Source organism: Chionomys nivalis, chromosome 13 (assembly GCF_950005125.1).
Source record: "Chionomys nivalis chromosome 13, mChiNiv1.1, whole genome shotgun sequence".
In the NCBI taxonomy this organism is placed as follows: domain Eukaryota; kingdom Metazoa; phylum Chordata; class Mammalia; order Rodentia; family Cricetidae; genus Chionomys; species Chionomys nivalis.
In genome coordinates, this window is record NC_080098.1 from 10,796,298 (window position 1) to 10,822,337 (window position 26,040).

General features: G+C 41.2%; 1 protein-coding gene across 10 annotated transcripts in view; it reads left to right on the forward strand.

Annotated features, from left to right (window-relative positions):
* The window catches only part of Arhgap21 (Rho GTPase activating protein 21), a 131,010-nt gene that overhangs the window by 10,224 nt on the left and 94,746 nt on the right, over positions 1-26,040 (forward strand). For 4 of the 10 annotated variants that reach the window (XM_057787942.1, XM_057787943.1, XM_057787949.1 and 1 more), the window contains exon 1: positions 15,390-15,505. The exons of the other annotated variants lie outside the window; for them this stretch is intronic. In XM_057787942.1, the coding sequence (XP_057643925.1) occupies positions 15,422-15,505 (84 nt within the window). In that variant the 5' untranslated portion in view covers positions 15,390-15,421. Of the gene's footprint in view, positions 1-15,389; positions 15,506-26,040 lie in introns of those variants that run through there. 10 annotated transcript variants of the gene reach the window in all.

Below are 26,040 nucleotides of genomic sequence, written 5' to 3' on the forward strand. Positions count from 1 at the left end.
GAAAGATGTCTCTGGGGTACAGGCTCTTGCCGTGTAAGCCTGGCAGCCTGAACTCAAAGCCTGTAAGCCATGGTGGAAGGAGAGGACTGATTCTCCAGGGCTGTTCTCTCACCTCCATGTGTGCACCACTGCACGTGCACCCCCACCCCTCTCTCTCTCTCTCTATTCCACACACACACATTATAAATTTTTTAAAATCTGAAAGAGAAATGAATATACTGTACTATAGATTTAAAAACTTTACACGATAGATTTTTTTTTTTTTAGTTAATACAAAAAATTCCATTCTCATATTAGGATTAAAACAATATGTTTAAAACTTAAATGCGGTATTTCTTGAATATTTGCCTATTTAAGAGAACACGGTTAGACAGACCAGAGCAAACTGTAGTCCATTACTATAAAGAAGGCTATGTTAAAGACTTTGTTGACTTTCCCCAGTGTCTGGCTGCTCTCCGGCCTTCTGTTTGATATTGGGTATGTTTGGATTCTGACTGGGTTACTTGCTGCCTTTTGCCCTGTTGCTTATCTCAGCCCTGGATGGACATCTGGTGCAGCTGTGGGCCAGGCCAGGCATGCTCTGTCCTTCTCATAACCTAGTGAGCAATAGTGTCTTGGCTTCTGGCTCTCTTTTCACTGCCTTCCTCACTAGGATAGCTTAGAGGGGCTTACATTCTTAACAACATGCTGATTATCAGATAGCAGATGGGCTTAGTATGCTGGAAAGTTTCTTCTGGATATAGTTTCACTAGTATGCTCTTGGACTTTAAAAAGTGCCTTCAGGTCAGGTGTCTGGATACACCAGTGTCTTCTGCTCTCTCAGGGTTCTGTATTGGAGGAAATCCGTGTGAGCTTGGTCAGTGAGGCCTACTTTCTCTTCTGGCCTCTGAATATTGGCTTCTGGACATGGTCGGGATTGGTGTGTGAGGTGAGGGAAGGAAGTGCCTGGGGCACCCAGTTTTAAATGGGTCTTTATTAAAAAGCTTTTAGGAAATTGCGTTTGCTTCATTCATTCATTCCCTACACTCGTGCTTCTCAACAAGTTTGAAGACAAAGAGAAAAATAGAGACAGAATAAGGAAAAGCCTAGAATTGTCCCAGGTGCACACTTAACAAATTCTGGTGAGCACTGCTAAAGTTATGGGCTGAGCTCATGGCCTGGATTTCTTCCTTGACATTCCAGTTTGTTCGTTATTCCTTGACGTGAGAGAAACCCAGTACAGAAACAAAGGTAGGAACCACTGACGTGCTGGAGACTCATCTCCCAGAATGCTCTCTAGTCAAGTGCCAGCAGTTTCTTACAGGATTCTTTCCACTGTGGTGCATGGCCAGAATTTTAGTTTAGTGAAATGTAGAGGATCATGATTAGAAATTTGTTTTTACCTTTTTTAATTAAAAAAATTTATATTTGTACTGTATTTTTAAAAAAGTGACTTAATAATATATCATAGGCATACATCTTTGTCCATAGGTTTATGGATGGATCATACCCTATTGTATGTGGAGGACAAGAAACCTAAATAGGCTAGGCCAAAGGGAATCTCAAAGTCTGTAATATAGAACTAAGATTAGATTCATTTTCTATGTCTGTGAAGGTAAAACTAGGTAGATGGGCCTATTCTAATTAGAAGTTAACAGAAATTAAATTTGTTTTCTTAGCAGAGGTAGAGATGTTATAGTGGATACTTCTGCCTTGGTAGGATTTTCAGTCAGGTGTGTTGGGGTGATCTTTTTAGTAACTTTTTGAACTACAGATTTCTAGTAATGTAATGAATAGATAACCCTGGAATTCACCCCAAACCTTTAACTATTGAATGGGCTTGTGGTATCCCAGTGATCACCCAATTTTGAGAACAGCAGAACTCAAGATCATATTCACAGACCCTTCCAGGAAGTTGTAAACGGCCATAAACTTAATCTTCAAGATCGAAATTGTATTGGAGCCTCTTCTCTTGTAGTGAAGCATTATATCCACGTTGCTGATCTGCTGAAGTGATATCTTTTCAGACACAGAAAACTGACAGAGAATCAGACATGGTGGTGCACACCTCTAGCTGCAGCTAGCTCAGAAGTTGAGACATGAGTAGAAGTTGAACCAAGGGGTTCAAGGCAGCAGAACAAAACACACTTTAAAATCCAACAGGTGTAAGTGATAGCTAATGTGCTTTTGAAAGATGTTGGCTATCCCTTAGTCAAAAGTTAAAACATTTTAAAGTGATAGAATTCTCCTTTTTGGCTTAGTGCACATACAGCTGTTAGTTTCTTGCTTTATTACAAAACTAATATATTTGGTTTCATTTGCACAAGGTTGTATTTAAAAATTATTGCTAGGATAAATTGCAAGCAGTTGTTTTTACTATTTTTTTTTAGCAAGAACAGAAAAAGTTACAGTAGAAGAATATATGTGCACACCCACATGCACACATACACATGCATGCACGTGCACGCGGTTCTGTACCTTAATACACACTGAGTACACATTGTGAGGGACAGAAATCATTACAGCATAAATCTCCAACAATGAAGTGTTCATTAGTGAGATAATTTCTCTGTAAATCTGTCCCCATTTACCTCCAGCCCGCAGCTCTTCTGAGTCTGTCCTTTGAATCTGTCTGGTCTTTTAGGCTGACTCAGAGTGGCCGGCATTGGATAATACGATGCAAACACAATGCAAACTAATTGCAGTGTCCAGTTGCAATTCTGAAAAAGAAGTGGGGTTTCTCGAAGACAGTGAATGTGAAGGAGAAGGCGCACAGCCACTGACAAAGAGGATCTGGCAGAGTGAGACCCAGTTCCCAAATGAAGGAAATGTAATCAGGGTTGATAGGCATCTCAAAGGGGAACAGTGGAGAGCATGTTTAAGGATTAAGAGCTTTTGAGAAATTGATGTCTTTGACTGTGATTGCATCTGGGAGGGTGCAGTTCTTCTCAGAAGCAAAGTTTAACTTAGACCTAGTCTTTCAGCAGCTCTGTTTGCCGAGAGACAAGAAAAAGCAGGTATGAATGAATTGATGGATGGGTGGAAGTAGTGGACAAATTTCTCCTACTACTGAGCATTAGCAGAAAACCCTAGCTTTTCTGGTTGGCTTTTAAATGAATCTGTTTAAAAATAGCTCTCAGGGATAGCCTCATACAAGGTTGTAGTTCTTAGATGCCCAAGTAGTTCAGGATTGTGACGATTTTAGCTGCTACCGTTTATGACTCTCACAGGTCTTTGCTGTCTAGAGTACCATTGATGTCTTAGCCAAGAGTTCAGGTGATTAAAATCAAGACTGGTAGGCACAATTACATTGTACGTCTCATAAAAATCTTCCTTAGGATATGATTCAAATGATCTCTAGGTGATGATATTAACAGAATCATAGTTTGTGGCTGCCAGAAGTGTGTCTGCTCCAGCCATAGAGGAATACAGATTCTAATCCAGCTAAGGGAGAAACCAAGAATCGTTTGTTTCTGTTGGGCCTTTGCTGCTGTTACTCTTGACAGCCTTTGGCCTCTGTGATTATCATTTCTAATTTTGACGTTTAAGCAGATTATTCAAACAATATTTTTGGAGTAACAGGTATTTTGAGAAGAAGGTAGACAGTTATTTAATGGCTTAAAATATGTGTGTCCATTTGAAGAACACAATAATTCCTCCAAACACTGGGCTTAGAAAGGGCATGCCTCACACTGTGCTGAAGTGTTAGGTATTAATGACAGGAAAATGGTATGTCTTTCCTAGCTGACTCTTAATTGACCACAGACTAAATAGAACTCTTTCTTAGTCTCTTAATAGGATTTGAACTTTAGAAGTTATTTTGTATATTCACTAAGAGGGATAGAATACCAATATTATGAATAAAGTGGGGTCATTGGTCATAACCTATATATAGATAATAAAAAGGAGAATTTCATGGATTAATTTATGCCAGTGAACTTGGCAAATGAAATGGTCAAGTTCCTTAAGAGGGCAAATTACTGAAATGGACACAAGGAGAAATTAAGGAATCGTAACAGTGCCATGTGTTAAAGCATGTGAAACCACAAGCCTTTCCAAACAGAGGGTTTGAAACCCTTTTGATACACTGGTGTGTTTAAGGCATACATCTATCTAACTATATATCTTCTGTATTAAACACGGCACCTATTTAAGGAAGAAAAGATTCTATAAGCCAATTTTTTTACAAACTCAAAAAATAGAGGTAGAGAGAATTTTTCTGACCTCCAGTTTATGAGGCCATTTTAGGCCTGTCCAGATAAATACATAAGAAAAGGAATTCATATTAACAGTTGTCATGTTTAAATTCTACAAGGATATTAGCAAATCAGATCTAGCAATAAAGTGAAAAGGGTAATATGCCATAAGTAATTTTGAGTTATTTTAGAATTGAACGTTTATTATCAAAAACGAATTAGCAACAAAGCAAGGGAGTTCATATGATCATCTCAGTAGATGCAAAGTATTTGACACAGTGTAAGTCAGAAAGCTGGGAATATAATGACACTTGCTGAATTTGATGGGAGCACAGCTGTCAGACTTGGGGTCTGGTCCCTGCAGGCTTACAGTGTATGTCAGCAGAGGAGCTAGAAGGGAGGAAGAAGAGGAGTGAACCACTGCTCAGAATGCATTTTTACATGTAGAAAACCATAAGGGATGCACCCCAAATGCCTACTAGAACTAACTAGTAATAGTTTCAAACTTAGCGATGCAAGGTGGTTATGTAGTAAGCTTTGTATTTCTGTGTGCTGACAACAGCTAGCGAATGAGACTAAAAGTGAGCTTTCTTTTAATGTTTGAAGGGGAACTAAACGGAGAGTTAGCCACAAACTGCTCTGTTAGATTCAAGTCAGTTACAGTTAAACCTCTAGCAGGCGGGCTGGGCGGTGGTGGCGCACGCCTTTAATCCCAGCACTCGGGAGGCAGAGGCAGGCGGCTCTCTGTGAGTTCGAGACCAGCCTGGTCTACAAGAGCTAGTTCCAGGACAGGCTCCAAAACCACAGAGAAACCCTGTCTCGAAAAAACAAACAAACAAAAACCTCTAGCAGGCTTTTTGCTGTTGTTTGCTGGTTTTTTGTTTTTCTTTTTTTGCTTTTGTTTGTGAGACAAGGTCTCTATACGTGGCCCTCTCTGACTTAGCTCTGACTCTGGCTGGCCTCTAACTCACAGAGATCCACTTGCCTCTGCTGGGACTGTGTATTTTACCACACCCAGCTTTTAAGGAGAGAACTACCTAAATAAGGTGATTCTAAAAGGTATGTGGGTATGCAAAGGACAAACTGTGGCTAAAGCTGTACTGAAAAAATAGAATTTTGGAAGGCTTACAGTATCATACTGACTTAAAGCCATGGAAATCCAGACAGTACAGACTTAACATATAGATTAATATAATCTTGATGTCTGCAGGAATGAAGATGACTTGAGAGTGGGAGACCTGTTCATCCTTCCATCCTCCGTCCATTCAGATACACTGAGGAAAGGATAGTGTTCTCAACAAATGGAGATACATACAGAAAAGGAGCATCCTTTTTAATGTCTCATTGGACAGAAAAGCTAATACAACATTGATCACTGGTGTGAATATGCAAGCTGATTATAAAGCTCCAATAAAGCAGCAGAATGGGCAGAGGTTTCTGAGAAATGACCCAAAAATATTTGCTAGAAGAGAAAAACAATGATTATTTCTATTTTATCAAAATGAAAACTTCTATTTTTGCAAAATGCAACTATGTTTTCCGGCTGCACAAGGTGGTGCACGCCTTTAATCCCAGCACTCAGGAGGCAGAGGCTGGTGGATCTCTGTGATTTTGAGGCCAGCCTGGTCTACAAAGTGAGTTCCAGGAGAGCCAGGGCTACACAGAGAAATCCTGCCTTGAAAAACCAAAATAAATAAACAAACAAAGAAGAAAACAAATAAATAAATGCTTTTTGAAACCAGAGATGGGGAGGAGAGCTTCGCGGAATCTGTTTTGAATGAAGGGATTGCTTCTAGAATCTGTATGGAGAATTCTTAGGACACAACTGTGAGACAGTCTACTCTAAAAATGGGCAAAAACTGAAGCACAAGGCAAGATAAATGGAAAACACACGCAGACTTGTTCATCATCATTAGTAATGGGGACATTGGTTTGTAGCATTAGCTGTTTGTTCTCTGTCGCAGTGGAGTTTGCTGCTGTGATCTGCCTTCACTCAGTCAACTCTGAGAGAGCAGTTTGTGGGGACTTCTCTTTTTAGGTTTTCTCTGAAGCACTAAAATAATATTTCTGTTACTTTTTTATCTTTATTTTATGTTAATTGGTATTTTACCAGCATATATGTCTGTTGTGAGGGTGTCAGAAGCCCTGGAACTGGAATTACAGACAGTTGTGAGCTGCCTTGTGGGTGGGAATTGAACCCTTATCCTCTAGAAGAACGGCCAGTGTTCTTAACCACTGAGCCGTTTCTCCAGCCCTGTTGCTGTTACTTTTCAATTTCGTTTTCCAGTTATTCATTGCTACCACATAGGAAGGAAGGATTTTGTGTAGCAACTTTGCATACTGAAAATGTAAAAATTTCACTTTTTGGCTGCTACCCATTAGAATATCAGAATTATAAGTCAGAATACCAGGAATTGTTGGGGAGGAGTAACTGCCCATTAGAATATCAGATTCTAAGTCAGACTACCAAGTATTGTTTGGGGAGGAGCAATTGTCCATTAGAATATCAGAATTATGAGTCAGAATACCAAGTGTTGTTTGGGGAGGAGCAACTGCCCTTTCACATATTGTAGCTGACATGATGACACAACCATGGAGGAAGACCTTTTGCCACCTGTCAGAAATTCAGGCACTCATTCACTATGCAGCCCACTCTAGCTAATAATTTTTATTATTTTGAGACAGAGTCTTGCTGCGTAATAGCCCTGACTAGCCTATTGCTTGCTACATTGCCCAGAATAGCCTTGAACCTAAGAAAATCTTTCTGCCTCAGCTTCTCAAATTCTGAGTTTACAGGCATGTAGCATGTGTCTCTTTTTACCTGTTTATAGTCTTAATATCTAGCATCTTCAAATTTGAAACAGCCCATGTGTTTACCAACAGATGAACCAGAAAGTATTTAATGTATTATATAGTAGAGTACTACTCAGAGTTAGAATGAACTGATACTTGCAACCACATAGATGTATCTCACAAAGTAAGAGAAACTAGACGTGAAAGAGTGGATATATAGACACATATATGTGTACACACACACACATACACAGTTCCACTTATAGGAAATCCTAGAACTAGGGAAAATAATCTCTAGTGCTGTCGAGTGGACTATTGGTCACAAGGGGGAAGACTGACTGCAGAGGTCCAGAGGTACCTGGGGTAACCAGGTCTTGTGTGGTGCTGGTGTTTATGTGTGTACATACATTTGTGAAGATCAATTGTGCATTCAATGGGTGCATTTTGTTCTGTGAATTAGACTTCAGCAAAATGTATTTGAAAGGAAAAATGTTTGACAACATGAAAGTGTGGTAAGGTTGTGCAGTAGCAAGCCCTGCTACAGTGCCGAGTGCCGTCTACAGCAGCACACTTAGACCAAAGCCTTGGTGGCTTCCCATAAACGCCAGCAGATACCCACCTTATGAGCCACAATTTCTATCCCCAGAAAACAAATGTCCACAGGAGTGTTCAAAAGGGCTTGCTCCTGCCAGACTGGAAGCAACTCACCTGTCCGTCTGTAGGAAAACAGATAAAGTGTGTGGTGTGGTTGTACGGCAGCAGGATGTATGGATATGAAAATATCCTCAACAGAAGAAGTGGACAGAAAACAGGGCCCAGCACTATGATTGCAGAACTATTACATGGTGATAGAAAGGAGAACTGAGTTTGCTTTTTGTGTGAAGGCCAGGGCATCACTAGGAGGCACACAGGAAACTTGCAGGGTAATAGGAACATTTTGTATCTTCATGTATGTGTGAATGGCATAGGTGCATGAACTTGGAAAATCAAATAAATATGGGTTCAAGAACTGCGTGAAGCTGTATATACCCAAGTAAAAGACTAAATATTTGCCCGGGAGATGGGTCAGTGTGTAACGCACTTGCCATGCAAGTCTTAGGAGTATTAGGACAAGGTTTTGGACCCCTCCACACACACTCATGTAAATGCCGGATGGGCATACTGGCCTCTAACTGTATTCACAGTTCTCAGGAGGTGGCAGAGACTTGTGGTTCTGGGAGCAAGCTGACTAGCTAAACAAGCCCAAGGAGGTAGCTCTGAGACGAGAGACCCTGAATATCTCAAGTGTCTTAACTTCTGGCCCCCACATGCACAGACATAGGGGCACGAGCCCTCTTCCCATGCATTCACATAGATCTGAACACGTACATGCATGTACACATGTGCATGCACAAAAAGGAAAAAGCTGTGCTAAGTATGACAGTAAAATGCAAACTGGTGAAAAAGGAGGCTGTGCAGAAACTGAAGAATTCACCAGAACTGTTGTATAAGCACCAGGTTCCCACCTAGTACTTAACTGTGCCTCCTGGATATAAAAATAAATATTTTTAAAAGGGAGAAAATGTAAATAACTTAGTTTCTATTATTCTTAAGTTCTAAACTTAAGAAGTATTTTCTTTTTAGAGAAAGGATAGTTAAGGTAGTTACTGTAGCTCTCAGGAACCTGAAGCTAAACCTTACACTTAATTTGTATCTCCTACATATCAGCCAGCTTCTTATATACTAATAGTGTGACAAAATTTATCAAGTTTTGGTTTCTCTAGAACAAATATTTTTAAGAATTTCTTTTATTTTCTTAACTGCAGTCATTAAGAAATCATAATGAGCTGGTCGGTGGTGGCGCACACCTTTAATCCCAGCACTCAGGAAGCAGAGGCAGGCGGCTCTCTGTGAATTCGAGGCCAGCCTGGTCTACAAGAGCTAGTTCTAATTAGAACAGGCTCCAAAGCTACAGAGAAACCCTAACTAGAAAAACCAAAAAGAAAAAAAAAAAAAAAGGAAAGAAATCATAGTGAAACTATACGAAAATTGAAAAATTACATATACTGATACTTACATAAACTGATACTTGACATTGAGACTGGAGCTCCGCTGTCAGGCAGCTTATTTTGTATGAACCTTGACTGTTTTGGAGGTGGAAATAAGTAAGTAAACTCTGAATATCATTTTTAAAATGTGAGATTAAATTGTTAGCTATTCCACTTAAATGCTGTGAGTTAGATTCTTTGCAGGAAACTGTATTTTATAATGTTTTCTTTGGTTATACCCAATAATTGTTTTATCTTTTTAGTGGCTCAGGGACTTAAGATTTAAGATGTAATTTTTTTATTTTTAAAAATATTTAATATTCATACATACATATAATGTGCTTTGATCAAATGCATTCTTCTTTCCCTCCTTTTCAGTTTCTCTCATCCCCCACCCCCAACTCTGTCCGCTCGACTTCATGTGCAGCTTGGCTGGGGAAGGGGCTCATGAAGTCCCACTCCTGTCTGAGGGACTATTGCCAGTTGATGGCTGTTGATAGAAGAGTCAGTTTTCTTCAGGGTTGCTTGTAATAGGCGTCCTCCACGCATACATATATGCAGTACTAAATGGACTCAGTGGTATTCAGTTTAAAAATATCACACTTGAACTATTTTTAAGGGCATAACTTGGTACAGTATGTACATTCATAATTTTCTGTAATCATCCCTATTTCTGGGGTCTTCTCATCACACCAAAGTGAAACCCTAGCCTCTGGTCACTTCTGTTCTACTTCAGGGTTACCGATGTGCCAATCCTGGGTAGTCTGTGCTGTCAGCAGCATTTGTCCATTGCTGTGTGGCCACTTCCCTTAGCACAGCGCTTCTGTGCCTCACCCACACTGTGGGTGTTAGAATTCCATGTCCTTCTGTGGTGAGCGGCATCCTGCTGAGGAACATGCCATAGCTTTTATGCATTTGGTTGTTTATGGTTTCTTAGATGTGAATAACGCCATTGTGAACGTACCACACACATATCTGTTTGAATTCCTGTCTTCTTCCGAGAATAGAACTGGTGACAGTTGCGGGCGGGTAGGACAGTGTGGCAGAGGCAAGTGTGAGAGAATGGCTGAAGTTCAGAGCAAACCAAAGCGTATGGAGGAGAACGCTTGTTAAGTACACGGTAGCACAGAACTGAATTTCCAGATGAGGTTTTCATGTCATGTTGTCCAGTGATGATGCAGGGAACAGGCTCCAGTGTTTGAACAAGTCTTTGCTGCGTTCCATTCCAGCTCAGACCTGTTTTTGGCTCACGAGGGCACTGTGCAAGGAATCTCTGTTATAGTCTCCATCCAGTATCTGACTTTTTCAAAACCCTCAGCGTCTAGTAACAGGAAGCCAGTGGTGTTTGTTTTGTCAGCCTGGGTCATCTGTTAGTTCTCACAGAGAGAGCGTTTGAGGACGGAGAAAGTTTAATATTAATGATAGTATTTTTCAGTTCTTCCTTTCTAGTGAGTAAAATCAGAGTGTCTCCATTTTAATTATTTTAATAAATTTGGTTTTGTTGTCTTCTTTTACTTAACCTTTTTTCTTTCTTTTTTTTATTAATTAATTTATTTAATTATTAAAGACTTAACCTTTTTTCTACCTATCTCTTTTACTGCTAGTTTATAACCTACAATCCGCTGGGGACTTATGGGTGACTGTTTGACTTTTCTGTAAATGGGACAGGCACAGTCATTAAAAATAAATTTACTTCTGTTTGATTAGTTTTGTACAGTTTTAGACACTTGCTAGTCAAGTTACTTAAGCAGGATGGGATACTAGTTATATTGTTTTGTCTTCAGGTAAAAGTACAGACTATGAGAACAGATCTAAATAGTTGGGGTAATTACATTAAAGACTTTAAACAATCTGTGTGTATGCGTTCTCCACATGTGTGCAGGTGTTGAGAAAGCCAGAAGAGGGTGTTGGATCCCCTGGAGCTGGAGTTAGGCTGTTGTGAGCTGTCCACCACTGTTTCTTGTCCTCTGGAAGAGCAGGAAGAACTCTTAACCAATAAACTCTCTTTCCAGCGCCCAGGGAGTTAAGTCTTTGCAAAGGGTGATTTGAGCTGTTGTTAACTCGCCGTATAGCATATGCCTTGTGTTTGTTGTTGTTTGTTTGCCTCTAAATGTGGACATCAGAAAAACGTAACTGTTGGTCTGCTTTCTAGCATGGAACATGGAATTGCATCGGTTTTCAGTTTTATTTCACCACCTTTTAATACTCGTTCCTACTGTACTGTAGACGTGGGTGCTGTTGACATTCGTTAGCTGTAATGTTTGTTCAGTCTCAGAGCACTGGTTCGTTCTTTGTGAGTTCTAGACTGGAATAGCTGTTTCCTAGAAATATGCTACGAGACAAAGAGCATCTTAGACAGTTTTATAGCTCTGAAGAGAGCGTTAACACTCACAGCACTTAGCCCCACAGCATTCCGGGAAGGCATGTATGACTGTATGCATTTTCAAGGTGGAAACAGGTTCAGAGAGCGTAATTAACAAGGCCAAGGCCACTCAGATCTATAGCTATCTTATTCCCGCTCAGAGTGGTGAATTGCAAATGGTGTTTCCCCGAGGAAAGCCCATTTGAGTTTGAACCTAACCTTGGTGGGACTAAATGTCCTTAGAGCTCTCCACCTTGTTTTTGCAGCAGGCAGCATAGTGTGGTTCCTTGAACACAGAAGACGGCCAAAGTCCGTCATGTCTGTTCACGTTCACTGTGCTGAAACACCTTTCTCACGTCTCACATCCCTGTAAGTCCTACGTTTCCTTCAAGCCTGCGGCAGCGCACAATGCCTAAGAAGCTTTATTCTGACCTCACTGACCTCAGGTAGAAAACAGTGGATAGTCTTGCTTTTGGTGGCTTTTCTTCCTTGACTCTTTCTCTCTCTCTGGACTCCTACTGTCATTTTCCTTATTTTTAGTATTGAGTAGATCTGAAACTTAATTCTTTCAGAGTTCAGAAGGTCTTAGATCTTAGAAGTGGTGCAGATTCTGGCTGTGAACTGTGTTGTGCGAGTGTTTGCATTCATGGAATAAACACAGACTTAGAGCCTAAGGTCAGCTCAAGTCAGGCTTTGTTTACTACCAATGTGAAAAAAAATGTTTTCACTTTCAGGGCTGTTTGAAATTTAGGATAGTCAATATATAATTATAAATACAGACCGACTGCTATTTTAGAAAACCTATCTAGTAGTCACATGATAATTTATGACTTTTTTTTACCTTAGAGCTGATGTGAGTGTGTGGGTATTGACTGCCAGTTGATCCATCATTAACAGGTAGATGTGACCTTATCTTTCAAAGCTTTGATTTTTTGGTCACTGGTGACCTTTTCAGTTTTTTCCTAAATTCTTTAGACACAAACCCAATTATCACTCATGGTTTTCTTATTTTCTAGTTCAATTTTATGTGCTATTTTAGCCCAAGAGCTGGAATCAACCATTGTTTCAAGATGTTCTAGTATCTTTTACTAGACACAGTATTTCAAGACCTCACTTTCTCTTAGAGATAGATGTTCATTCCTAAAGAGTTGACGTTGAGGCTTTTTTCATAACCATACACACTTATGTTCTATAACCTTCTATACTTATCCAGACCAGGATAGCAGCAACAATTTTGCTGTAGTATTTATTCTTATTAAAGTATAGGCCCATTTGCCCCCTTTTGGGGGGGGGGTAATGAGACTATAAGTCACACTATTTCCTTTCAAATTCAGGGTTTTGAGAGTGTTGTTGTTTGAGACGAGGCCTCATTGTGTAACCCTGGCTGACTTGGAACTCACTATATAGATGAGGCTGGTCTAGAACTCAGAGAGATTCTCCTGCCTCTGCCTCTTGAGTGCTGGGATTAAAGGTGTGCATCACATCTGGTAGGCCTAGGCATTTTTGTTTAACCTCTTTGGTATTTCATTCCATTCCTCTTTACCCCCCAGAGAACTCATTTAATTTTATCCCAAACAGCATATATAACAATCTGGGGAAAAATAGTGCCTGATGAGTGTAATTACTGAGAAATTACATTTTTTCCAGTTCTTTCTCATTTTTAAATGTCCCTTCCCATTTTTTAAAGAAGTTGTATTGTATCTGCCTTGTCAAACTAACAGGGATTAGAGATCCACTTTCCCCTTTTAAACTGTCATTTAGTGTTGATTCTAAACTAGCTCAATGTTAAATATTCATCTCTGTTTCCCATGCCCTGCTTCTTCTTTTGTTTTGACACGGAATCCTTCTTGTAGTCAACACAGGCCTGTGATTTCCTTTGTAGCCCAGGCTGGCCAGGTTACTGAGTCACCATATCTAGTTGTTTTAGTCGTTTTGATTGTCTAGAGTTTGTTTTCTGATAGGTTCTGTGGGAAAGTCTAGGACACAGAATTCCTAGAGTTCTCACAAATTTGTGGATATTACAGTGGAAAGCTCTACCCTGGGCAGTTTCTGGATTCATTTTCTTTCTGGAAATGTCTTAAAACTGATGCTGCAGGTAGTTTTTGTTGTGGAAAAGTCAAATGGCTATTTAATTTTATTTCCATAAGCACTTTGCTCTTTCTGCCTCAGTTAGTTGGTTATTTTTTATTGCTGTGATGAAACACCGTGACCAAAAGTGACTTACGGAAGACTTTATCTCAGTTTCCGGTTCACAGCGGAGTCCATGATGGCGATGGAGGCGGAGTAGCAGACCGCCAGAGCCAGATGCCGACAATTTCATATTCCACTGTAAACCCTAACCAGAAAGCAAGCTGGAAGTGGTGCATGGGTTTAAACTTTCAAAGCTTCCCCCCAGTGATGCATTCTTCATCAAAGATCCAATGCAAAGGTTTTACTATCTCCCAAACAGCACCACCAGATGTGGCCCAAGAATTCAGATACAAGAGCTCATTCAGATCACCACAGTGGCTCCCATCTCATTAATGCAGTGATGGCATTCCTTTCAATTTCAAATGTTTTGTTTCAGGAAAGCATTTATGAATTGACTCCTGTACATACTCTTCTGCTTCTCTGGGATTCTTAACAGACTGTGCTGTATGCACATTGAAACTCCCCTCCTGTTTTCAGTGATTACCACATTCTCTTATGTCTCCTCTAGCTTACTGTTTACTTCTGATTTTCTTTTTATTCTTTTGAGTTTTATCATCTCATTTCTGAGTTTGTGTAGTTTGAAAGGAAGTTTATTTGACCAGCTGATAATTGGTGTAAACCAATTCTAATTCGCCTTCCTTGTCCTATAGAACTAGTGGGAACATACTTTGAGAAATGGTGCTGTATCCTGACAGAAAGCAACGGTTGGAAGTGATGTAGCCTGTGTAATCTATGTTTAACTTTGGTTTAAAATAATTCTTTTGTTAATCTTGTGGAGCAAGATTTCAGAAAGGTGTGACAGAATGGTTGAGAGACCAGCCTAGGAGAAAGTTTATGGGAGTCTAACTCAGCAGGAGGCAGTGGAATAAGAAGCGGACAGTATTTTAGAAGTGACAGATTTAGTAACTGGGCAGAGAGAGAAGGGACTCTAGGATGACTGTTTTCTGTTGTAACCAAGGGCTTGAATTGAGCTGTCGTTATGTAGATTTGGAGATTCTTGATGCTGGCAGTTGGGAGAGGGAAGATAATGAGCTCTGTTCAGGGCATGTAGTGCAAGGCATCTAGGTACCCAGGCTTAGCAAGGGCTCAGTCATGCAAATGGGGGCTTGGGAGAAAGAGTGGCATTGGAGAGGGTTGAAAGTAATTCATAGTCATGAGCCTGGAGGATGACATCATCTAGGGAGAGCATAAGAAAGGAGAAAGTGGGTCAAGGAGAGAATTCTAACTTAGATAAGAAGGGAAACCAGCCTTAGAATGATTAGGTGCTATTTAATCTTGTTGCGGTTGTTCATGCTAAAAGGTCCATGCAGGTGTTACTCATTTTACAAACGAATGATTTGGAGTTCAAAGGTTAAAGCATTTGCTCCTTGTACTTCTAGCAGTCTGTGTGGCTTGAACCCTTGCTTCTCACTTCTACCTGGCCTCTTGCTAGGCAAGGAGTTTCGGAAACATTGCACAAGTGGCGGTGTGCTGCCTAGGGTGAGAGATGTGGAAGGTGTTAGCAGTGTGGGGTCCTGCTGAGAGATAAGGAGGATTCTTGTTTTGGAGTTGGTTTGCTGTGGGGTGTAGCTAATATGGTTAGTTTATTGCACCGCTTTGTTATGCCGTGCTTTTATTACTAAGTAAATGCCAGCTCAGGATTCTCCAAAAGAAGAAAACAACAATTGTTAGAAAAACGAAGTGATGCTAAATTCAGACTAAGACTGTTATGAGACAGCCCTCCTGCATGATGTAATACAGCATTCTAGTGCTTCGGAGGGTGACGCAGCTCGGACAGGAAGGGAGGGGAACGCCTCTGAGCGCTCCACTGCAGAGGGAGCGCTGCTTGCTGACAAAAGCTGAGTCAGAGGATGGAGACTGCGCTATAGGCAGACATGGCCCAGTTCAGGCTGCTGGATTGCATGATCAACCACAACTGGAGTTTACTCTGCAACCTGTACTGTGCGTGGAGTGGCCAGGTTTGTCTGATGGGTACATACTTTTGCTTTTTAATTTGAGGTGGCTGTGGCTGTAGAGCAGAGTGGAAATGCTTGATATGAGAACATAGTCTTGTTACAGTCAGCTTTTGTTACTTTTGGATGAATTAGTTTTGTTCACATAGCATATGGTAAATCTGATGATCTGAATTACTCTAAAATTGGAGTTCACTGAAGGAAAACACAAATGATGCTGTTTGTAGAGCATTCCGTAGTGGGGGAGGGGAAGTGGCAATGAATTACTTAACACAAAACTAATAAATATGAAAACAATACGGTTGTAAAAGAAGGCAAGCATCACAGCTTTTCCAAGAAGTTTAGGATTGTGTTAATAAGGTGGTAGGAGTTCAGAATGAACTGCCTTTTATTAGCAAGCTTTTTATTTACAAAAAATATGGTTCTGGATTTCTTTCACAGTGCTATTGAATGAAGCTCCTTTCTGAACTTTTCATGTTATGAGCCAGACTTTTATGAAAACTATTGTTTTGCTTGGTGGGCATGTTTCTTGGAATAGCTTCCCGCTCTTGAGTGTTCTCTAGGAAGCAAACCGTTCTCAGTGCAGCCCCACCAGCACTCTTAGCAGGTAAAGACTGCTTTAGTAAGTCGTAAATCATGTTGTACACGCTCAGCCTAATGGCTTTTAAAACACAGAAGACCCAGCCACACCCCAGCCATGTCTCAGTTCTTCCACAGGCCAGACACAAACTTCCTAGGTTGGAAGATTTGAAATTAGTTCCAAGCAGGACATTTGGGTCTCAATCCTTTTCTGTGTATCTTATTTTTTCTGGCCTGGAAAATAGTTTCATAGTTTACCATAGACACAGTAGACCAATAAATAGATCAGAGAAATTAGAGATAGAGAAGGCCATTTAGTGTCTGTTTCTTTCAGGCTAAGATTGATCCCTCAATGCACTTTCTAGTACTTTTCCTAATGGATTTACATTACCATAAAAATATGGGTTTTTACATGGCTACTAAGAGAATAAACGAAGATAGATACTGCAATTATCTTAACATTTAAAATTCATGATATCAGGAGCCTAGAAGCTGAAACCGGAGCTCTGTGCTTTATACTTGCTCTATAACTATTACTAAGCCTGTAGTCTCACCAGCAAACTGTCTTGTTTGAAGTCTGAAGCTACTTGGTCCTAACTAACCCCAAAGGAGTTTTAACTGTACTATAGATGTCCTGGGAGGAGTTGATGCAGCTGCTGACCCCAAGTGCTTTGTGTGTGCCTTGGCCTGTGTGTTGTTGGAGTTGCTGTTGCCATAGTCGTGGCTTTGATCTGACGTTGGCCATTTAGCTAGAGTATCTCTCAGGGAGTTTGCAGAATGTAGCGTAAGGAAAATGGCACAGGGCACCCATCTCCTGTGAATATTGATGCCACTACTTAAAAATATTCTGTTTGTTTTCCAGACAGGGTTTCTTTTTGTAGCCTTGTTGTCCACGATCTCACTCTGTAGACCAGGCTGGCCTTGAACTCAGAGATCTGTCTGCCTCTGCCTCTGGAATGCTGGGATTTAAAGCGTGCACCACCACTGCCTGGCTACTTAAAAGTGGCACACTTTTTTTTTTTTTTTTTTTTTAATATTTATTTATTATGTGTACAGTATTCTGCTTGCAGCACCAGAAGAGGGCCCCAGATCTCACTACAAATGTTTGGGAGTGCCCATGTGGTTGCTGGGATTTGAACTCAGGACCTTTAGAAGAGCAGTCAGAGTGGCACACTTTTTTAAAAAAAAATATTTAAAGAAAGTCACAGATGCAGCATATTTATTTATTTATTTATTTATTTATTTATTTATTTGGTTTTTCAAGACAGGGTTTCTCTATAGCTTTGGAGCCTGTCCTGTAACTTGCTCTGTAGACCAAGCTGGTCTTGAACTCATAGAAATCTGCCTGCTGCTGCCTCCTGAGTGCTGGGATTAAAGGTACATGCCACCACCACCCGGCACTAATGTAGTACCTTTGAGACAGACAACTGAAGTATGAAAGGAGTCGAAAAAGAGTGAAGAGGCTGGTTGGGTGTGATCACTCAGCACTTGGGTGCAGAGGCAGGGGAGGATCAGGAGTTCAAGGCTATCCAGAGCTTAAAGGAGTGAAGAGACCCGCATAGAGGCAGGTATTAGAGACTGCAGATAACAGGAGAGCGAAAGCTCTCGGTCACAGCTCCGTGCTGGACCTGATGTTGCCAGATGCTGCCTGCATGTGTGTATGTGTATAACATACACAGCTGGTGCTGGCAGAGCTCAGAAGAGGGGATTGTGTAGCAGGCTGTCTTGGCTCACCAACCCCAAATCATTGCATGGAGACTCATTATTAATCATGAATGCCTGGCCTTAGTTTAGGCTTGTCCCACGAGCTCTTATAACTTATTTTAACCTGCTTCTCTTCATCTATGATTTGCCTCAGGGTTTTTTTTTTAAACCTTTCTTTTATTCTGTATTTCCCACTTTCCTGCTTTCTCTGTGTTTGTCTGGTAGCTGCCTCCCTGTCTGGCCTCAGGGGCTCTCTCTCTTTCTCCTTTGTCCTTCCTTCCTTCCTTCCTTCCTTCCTTCCTTCCTTCCTTCCTTCCTTCCTTCCTTCCTTCCTTCCTCCCTCCTTTCCCTCCCTCCCTCCCTCCCTCCCTCCCTCCCTCCCTCCCTCCCTCCCTCCCTCCCTCCCTCCCTCCCTCCCTCCCTCCCTTTCTCCTTAGTATTTTACTAACTTAGGAAGGTGTTTCATTATTACTGCTTTAGTCAGCTAGGGGCTCCCAGAGGGACTTTAGGCAAAGATCCTGAAGGTTTTGTTTCATAATGGACACAGTGCTATATATGGGCTGTACTCCTTAGCCTGACCTCCAGGACAGCCCGGTGTATTGCTGTGTGGATATGCATCTGGAGTCTTTTGTCTGCTGCTCACTTCCAAACAAAAGGTCTTTCCATGAGTAGTCAACATCAGCCGGAAGTGACATATGGAAAGCACACCAGTGAGTGGGACAGATATAGGATGAACACAGGTGAGAACAGGCGACATGGGGATGGGAGAGCAGAGTTTTCTTCCTCATGATTGAGAAGTCCAAGCTGAGCAACTATGTGTCTAAGCAGTAGTGTTTAAGGACTGTTGGCCTCAGTCTCAGAACTGAAGCTCTTACAACCATTGGTTTCAGGAGGAGGAGAAAACACTGTTCTGCCATTAGCTCTAAGATAAGCCCTGTATAGCAAACTTGCACAATGATGGAAAAGGCCATGAGGAATTTTTGTTCAGTATTTTCGGAGTGATTAAAAATAGATGCCAGGCATTTTAGATATTTAACCTCCTTGGTACTTCTGATAACCCCACAGTGTTGGTGCAGCCGTCACATGCCTGTCTTTGCATGTGAGGAAGCTAGTGCAGTGGGAGGGAGGCTTAGTCCCTGGTCCAGTTCCCAGCACTGGGGTGATGCAAAGCAGGGTACGCTGAGACTCATATGCAGCTGAGTGTTGCGGTTACAGGTTGTACCACCTGTTAAACTAATTTGGTAATTTCCAGGGCTTCTGAATTCTAATTCTAACAAAATAAGATATGATTTACATACTGCTGCATGTTTGAGAAATTTTAATTCTGCTTTGTTACCATGATTAATAGTTAAGTCATAATTGATGAGGTTGCTTCTCCCAGTGACCTTGGGTTCAGAGAATGAATGGGAAAGTTTTTAGAAAGAACTTCACTTGTTGCATTAAAGAACTCAGTTCCTGATTTTCCTGCCATTGTACAAACACAAGCAAATGTAGCAGCCAGGGACTCTATCACTTTACCGGCAAAAGACCTGAGAATGTTTCTGCCCAAGTGTAGTCCGGGTTCGTCTTATTCTGTGCTTCCTCCTAGTTGAAGAAAATTGGGCTCAACAACGCATTAGGCTTATGTTTAAAAACTGATGAACAGTTGGTGGAGTCTGAGCAAGGTTTGGCCTAGGTCAGTGATCAGAACAGGGGAAGATGGGACACAAAGGCATCTATCTGCTCATCCTCACTTCGCTCCATCTTCCTGCATGCTCCCTTTATTTCCCGTTCCTCACACCCACCCATCTCCCTGTGGCTGATCCCTCTAACCATCCCCGCTCACAGCCTTCCTTTCACTTAGATTTCCTCTCCTACGACATTTCCCCCATTCTTTGGAGGCAGGTGGCGCTAAGGTTGAGTCACGTTTAGGAACAATGTTCTATTACCCTTGTCTCGCATTTCTGACTCAGGCCCTTTGGTACCTTCTCACTGGGACACTCATTCCTGACTTTCGCCTTGTAATGAAGGTTAAAAGTTCTGCTGGGCCCCTGCTGTTTTCTGTGCTGTTGCCATCCCCTTTGCTCCATCACCAGACTGTATTCTCAGTGTTGACTTGAGAGCATGTAGCACCTCGCAGATTGGCACTGCCTTGGTAACTGGAGTGTCCTCTGCCCTCTGCAGATGCCTTGGCCTGGTCCTGAATGCCCGGTTCCTGAGCATCATGGTCAGCCACAGCAGCTCTAGTACCTCTGCTTAATATGCAGTCTCATTTTGTCCAAGCTTCGTAGGCCCTGCCCAGTGGTATGTGTGAGCCTCCCGTTTGCTCTGCAGTTCTCGGGGGAACAAGAACCCTTTCCCCTTCATCTTTGTTGGTCCTGTTTCTAACCTTTATTAGGTATGCTGATCCCTTTCAGTCATGAGCAGATTCGCCCTGATGGTAGGCAGTACTCTTAAGTATTTTACTTGGTGTACCATTGCTGACTGCATCTTCCCTCTCTCACTGGTGGGAACAGCTGTGTTCCTGGTCCTGTGTGCTTTTCAGGGGCTGGCTACCCATCCTTTTAAGAAGTCCTTCCTTCAGGCAGACTAACCCTGCTTGTTAGAACTGGGCCTCTGGGTCAGATCCGTCTGTTACTTAGCCCTCTGCCCTGTGAACTCAAGTCTTCCCTGCCTGGATTCCCTTTCCCTGTGCCGAGGTCTTACACACTGTGTGTATAAGCTTGGGTGGTCATAGGCCTCTCAGGGCTCACTGCTCTTTGTCATCCGCTGATCCCTGACTGTAAGCCGTTACTTCATAGACGCTATCTTGAGTTTGGGTTTTTTACCGGTAGAATGTCAGTTATCTGCTACTGAGTAGCAGATTACCCCTGCAACTTCATGGCTGGGAGAACACATCTCGGTTTCTTCTGGGGTAGAAGGAGAAGCATACTTTCTTAGAGTTGTCTGTAGCATTGGCCACAGCACATCCTGGCTCTTGGTTTGCCTGGGGAAGGATCCTGTTGATGGTTGACTTCAGTTCTTCAGGGGCTATGCAGCTGAGAGGGCATGAGTTCTTTCTTTTTTAAAAGAGGTGATTTCATTTTATTTAAGTACATCTTTTACAAAGAAATACATTTTCTTTTTAATGTGGATGTTTGCCTGCATGTATGTATGTGAATCTCATGCACGTCTGGTGCCCATGGAGCCTCCTGCGCACGCTTTGCTTTTTAAGCTGGCTGAGTGGATGGCACCTTCAATTTTGTGTTTTGTGCCAAGTGACCCTTTCCAGAGAGTGCGGTGTACAACCTGGCAACTTGTGTCATGAGAGGATGCAAGGGGAAGAGGCAGAGAGTGGACAAGACAATGGTTGCTGTGTTTTGGAATCTAACCTGGGAAGGGACATTCCATCACTTTTATGGAATCTCGTTCTTCAGGAGCTAATCACTAGCTCCAGCCCACACTCAAGGGAGGGGTTTGCACATGGACAGGAAGGTGGGGAGATTGATTAGAACCATTGCAGAGCTGGGGGATGTGTTGGTTTGTGAGGCAGCTCTGGTTTGTGAGGCAGCTCGCAGACCTGAGTCTGCAGTATCAGCTCCAGTAGCTATGTCACAGTGAAAGGACACAAAGCAAGTCAGCAGAGAAAAGGAAAAGGCAGCTGGGACAAAGGTCAGTGGAAACCACACAGGCTTCCATGAGTCCTCCCTTGGTGGAGTCACACAGGATGTGCTTAACTGCTTCAGCCACAGACTGTTAACACGCTTGTGAGAGTTTCTTTTTTTATTAAACTGCAGGCCAGTCACCTACCTAGAATATACCACAATTCTAGACTCTTAAGAAGAAAGCAAGTAAGTACTTAGGCGAAGTGAGCCTCTTTCATCAGCTAGGAATTGTTGGGAACATTCTTAAAACCTAAACACATGATGCCAGTCTGTGGACTCCTTACAGGCCGGTGTGCCAACTCTTCTGAATAAGTTGGAGTTGGAGTTTGTGTTTGTCTTACTACAAATCATAGTAACCAGTCAAAACATTGTATTAAAGCCAGGTGTGGCAGTGCATAGCTGTGATTCTAACATTCAAGAGACTGAACCAAGAAAATAGCCAGTCTGTGCCCTCCAGGACTATACAGTGAGATCATGGCTTAAAATAAATTACCTGATTTATTGGAATATGATGTTAAGTACTCCTATAGTGGAATAATATTATCTTTTCCTTCCTTTTAATAGTCTCTTTTTGAGTAAATAAAACAGGTTAATATGAAGTTTAAGGCTTTTTCAGCAGTTTATAAGAACTGAAGAATTAAACATCAACTAATATTAACTGTTTTCTACATAGACGATGTCTATTTTGGATATAAAGAGTTTTCAAGAGACTAGATCTTAAGTGTGAATTAGTATTGTAAAAAAATCAACTAGGGCTGGGAGCTGGATCATTTGGTAAAGTACCTGTTTTGCAAGCATGAAGACCTGGGTTTGATTTCCCAGAACTCATGTGAAAATGGGCATGGTGGTGGTGCACACTTGTACTGTGGAGGCAGGAACAGACAGACCTCCAAGGTTCACTGGCCAGACCCTCCCCAAAGAGGTACATAGAAGTTTTTTTTTAACAATGGCCTACACATACACATATATACATACACACACCTCAAATGAATGAAAATCAACTTTCAAAATATAAGATTAGTTATAGGTGAGTTGGTAGAATGCCAGTCTAACATGCTGGAGGCCCTGGTTTCAGCCCTAGTACTCTGAAACTGGGATGGTGGCACCCTGGCCTGTTATCCAGTACTCTAGAGGCAAAGCAGGAGGATCAGGAGTTCTAGGTCATTCTCAGTCCCAGCCTGTTCCTGGCCAACTTGGATTACATAATATCCTGTCTAAAATACAACAATAACAACAAAAAATACATTATAAGAAGACTCCTGTTCTTCTTTCACAAGAAGAAACATTTTTTAAAAAAATTATCTAAGCCCAGTTTATCTGTAGGTTACTCTTCTGAACACAAGTTCATTTTTATATCTAACTGCAAAGCCTCTCTACATGTACCTGACAAGTGCTTCAGGACTAGCATCTCCCTGTCTCCCAAACTTTGACAGGACTAGCATAGCAGCATCTACAAAAACCTTTCGTTTGGTTTTGCAGGTGCCCTGACTGACCAGTATTTCCAGCCATGGCCCATGACTTTGAGCACACCCAGGAGCATCTGCTCTGTTAGCAGAGTGGAGCGGTGCTGCCCATCCTTGTCTATTTATTTTGCATGATGCATGCTTCTTTTAGCTTCTGAATTTGTATACAGTAGAATTCTTCGTTTGCTGCATTTGTATTTTCATGAGTTTGACATACATTTTAAGACACCTGAAGATATTCATTGTATAGTATGTAACTTTCTTAAAAGGTTGTAGTTCGGTGTTGGAGCACTTGCTCAGCATGCACAAGGCCCCTAGTTTGGTTTTAACATCTTCACCTTATAGATGGTTTCTGAGTTTCCAGTTTCTATAGCTTTGCTTCTTGATAATTGTTGGGCTATTTCTGGGTTTTGGAAGTATTTTTCTTTGTAATCTATTGAAACAATCTGTTCTGTAATGTTGTTTCTATTGTATTGTAGATTTACTGAAATTCTTAAGTGCTTTCTAAAAGATTTACACCAATGTTCTCTTAAATATCAAGTATCTCCACAGTGCTCAAATGTGTTTAAAATACTTTTCGATATTTAATTATAGCTTTTCATGACCCAGCTGTAAAATAAATACCTCCTGCATTTGGAACGTTTTACTTGGCTGGGTTTTTAGCGAGTTTGACCCTAAACTTTTGAAAGTGCAGGAAGGAATCGTGTATTTCTACAGTGGAAGTGGGACAGCAGGAATCAGTGGCTGAGGCTCTCCTCACGAAGCATGAGGGCCAGGATTTATGTCCCTAGAGCACATCGAAAGCCAGGTGGAGCATAGCAGCCCATCTCTAACCCCAGTGCCCTAGAGGAGATAGGCAGATTGGTGATGGTCATGTTTAGATGAGACATCTTGCCTCAGTGTATGAAGGTGCAGAATAGTTGATGACATCATTTTTAGGCCTCCATACACATGTTCACACATGATACATACCTCCCTCACATGTGATATGAATGCACACACACACAAAGATGAAAGAAAGGAAGGAAGAGAAGGGAAGGAACAGAGAGAGGGGGAAAGAAGGAAGAAAGGGAAAGAAAGGAAGAAAGGGAACTGCAGCCTCCTGGAGCTCTGTCTGCAAGGTGTGTTTCCCCCAGGGAATCTTGTCTTCCTAGTTAACTGCTCCAAGGTCAACCCACTCTGCCAGTTTAGGGCACAACCCTGCTGTGACTAATCAGATTATAAAGCAGGTCCAGCCTACCTTGGTTAGGGCATTATCTCCTCTGTGAACCCAAAGGTCTGCTCTCTTTGGTGATAACCTCTGCGTACAGGGAGCTCTCTCCAGCCTCAGGGATTTTGTTTTGTTTTCTGCTACTAGGATTTAAGACCTTCCTGCCAAAGGGACTGCTTTCTGTGTCAGTGATGCCTCGTGCTTTCCTTTAAAGGGACTGTGCATTCTTTTCTGCTATTTATATTATCATTATTTATATCTAGGAAGAGTTTAAGGTGCTTAGCTTTGCTGATAATGAAAGAAACAAAGATTAAGTCAGCGAAAACCATTTTCATTTTATCATATTTGTAACTTAAGAAAATCCCAGCGCTAATTAGAACACAGCAATGTCCTGCTGTGGATGGGTTTTTCCCTTTATTTTATTCTTGATACTTTGAAACTTTGAAATGAAAAACAAATAAAATGTTAGTATATTAACAAGTCTGTTTTCAGGAATTTACCCTAATGTGATTCTCATGGTTTTTCATAGACACTGACCTACAAAGAGGCAGTAGTATGATAGTGAGAGAAGTTCACTGATAGTATAAAAGTGCCCAGGCTTGAGACATGGCTTACTACTCTTGCAGAGAACAGTATTCAATTCCCAGCACCCAAATAGGGCAGCTCCAGTTTGAGGGGATCCTCCACCCTCTTCTGAACTGTGCACATACCAGCACTAACATGTGCACAAAGTCACATACACAGACATACTCACACATACTCAGATACATATATATATATATATGTATATATATACTTAATTAAAACTAAAAAAAAAATCTTTAAAATGTTAGTGAATGTACCCCATTGTGGTGGTGTGTACATTTAACCCAACATTTGAGAAGTAGAGGCAGATTGCTCTCTGATTTTGAGGCCAGCCTGGTCTTCAGAGTAAGTTCTAGGACAGCCAGGGTGACACAGAAACTTGTCCCAAAAAGCTTAAAAAAAAAAAAAGATAGTGAACAGTTACATATACTTGATTTAAAAAGAAGTTGAAATGAACAAAGTGTGTTTTATTTATGTGATGAAATAATAAAGTTTTAAAGATAATGTAGACATATATGTTTATATGAAAAGAGACGTATAAGTAAAAAAAGTTAGAAGAGAAATTTCTTTAAAGTGTATATTTTTATATGAAAAATATTGGGGAGTATACATATATACCAAAATTTTGACTTAGTTTTCTCTAAAGAGGTTAGTTTTTCTTTAGTGTGAAAGAAACCTGTGAAGATAGAACCTCAAGTGAGGAATTGCCTCCATCAGATTGGCCTGTGGACATGTCTTTAGAATATTTTCTTACCAATTCTTGATTAATGATTGATATAGGAGGGCCCAGCTCACTGTGTGTGGTACCCTGGGCAGGTGATCCTAGGTTCTATAAGAAAGCACTATCAGCAAGCCATTAAGCAGCATTCGTTCATGGCTTCTGCTTCTGTTCCTGCCTCCTCCTGCCCTGAATTCCCACAGTGATGCATTGACCTGGCTGTTGTAAGATGAAATAAAGCCTTTCCTTTCCAAGTTGCTTTTAGTGCTAGTGTTTATCATAGCAACAGCAAACAAAACAGGATTAGAGAGAATGGGAGATAAATTTAGTTATTTTCCCTTTTGCTTATTTTTATCTTTAATGAACATTTATTATGTGTCTTGAAAGAAGAATGGTATTATGACCCATAAGCTGTCTCCTCATATTGTTGAGATATCTTGTTAATGATGTGGCTTACCGGGAAGGTTCCGTTCAGGAGACTGGAAACTTCAGCTACAGTTCAAGCTGTGCAGCTAGTTATGAGAGCATCAGCGAGTCTGAGCCCAGTCTCTGTGTGCAAAGTAAGTTGGTTTAAATAGGTCTCTGATTTTGAGGGTTTTAGCATCTGTGAAATTATATATAACCTTTACAGTATTAGTTAATGAGTCCACTGTTAAATT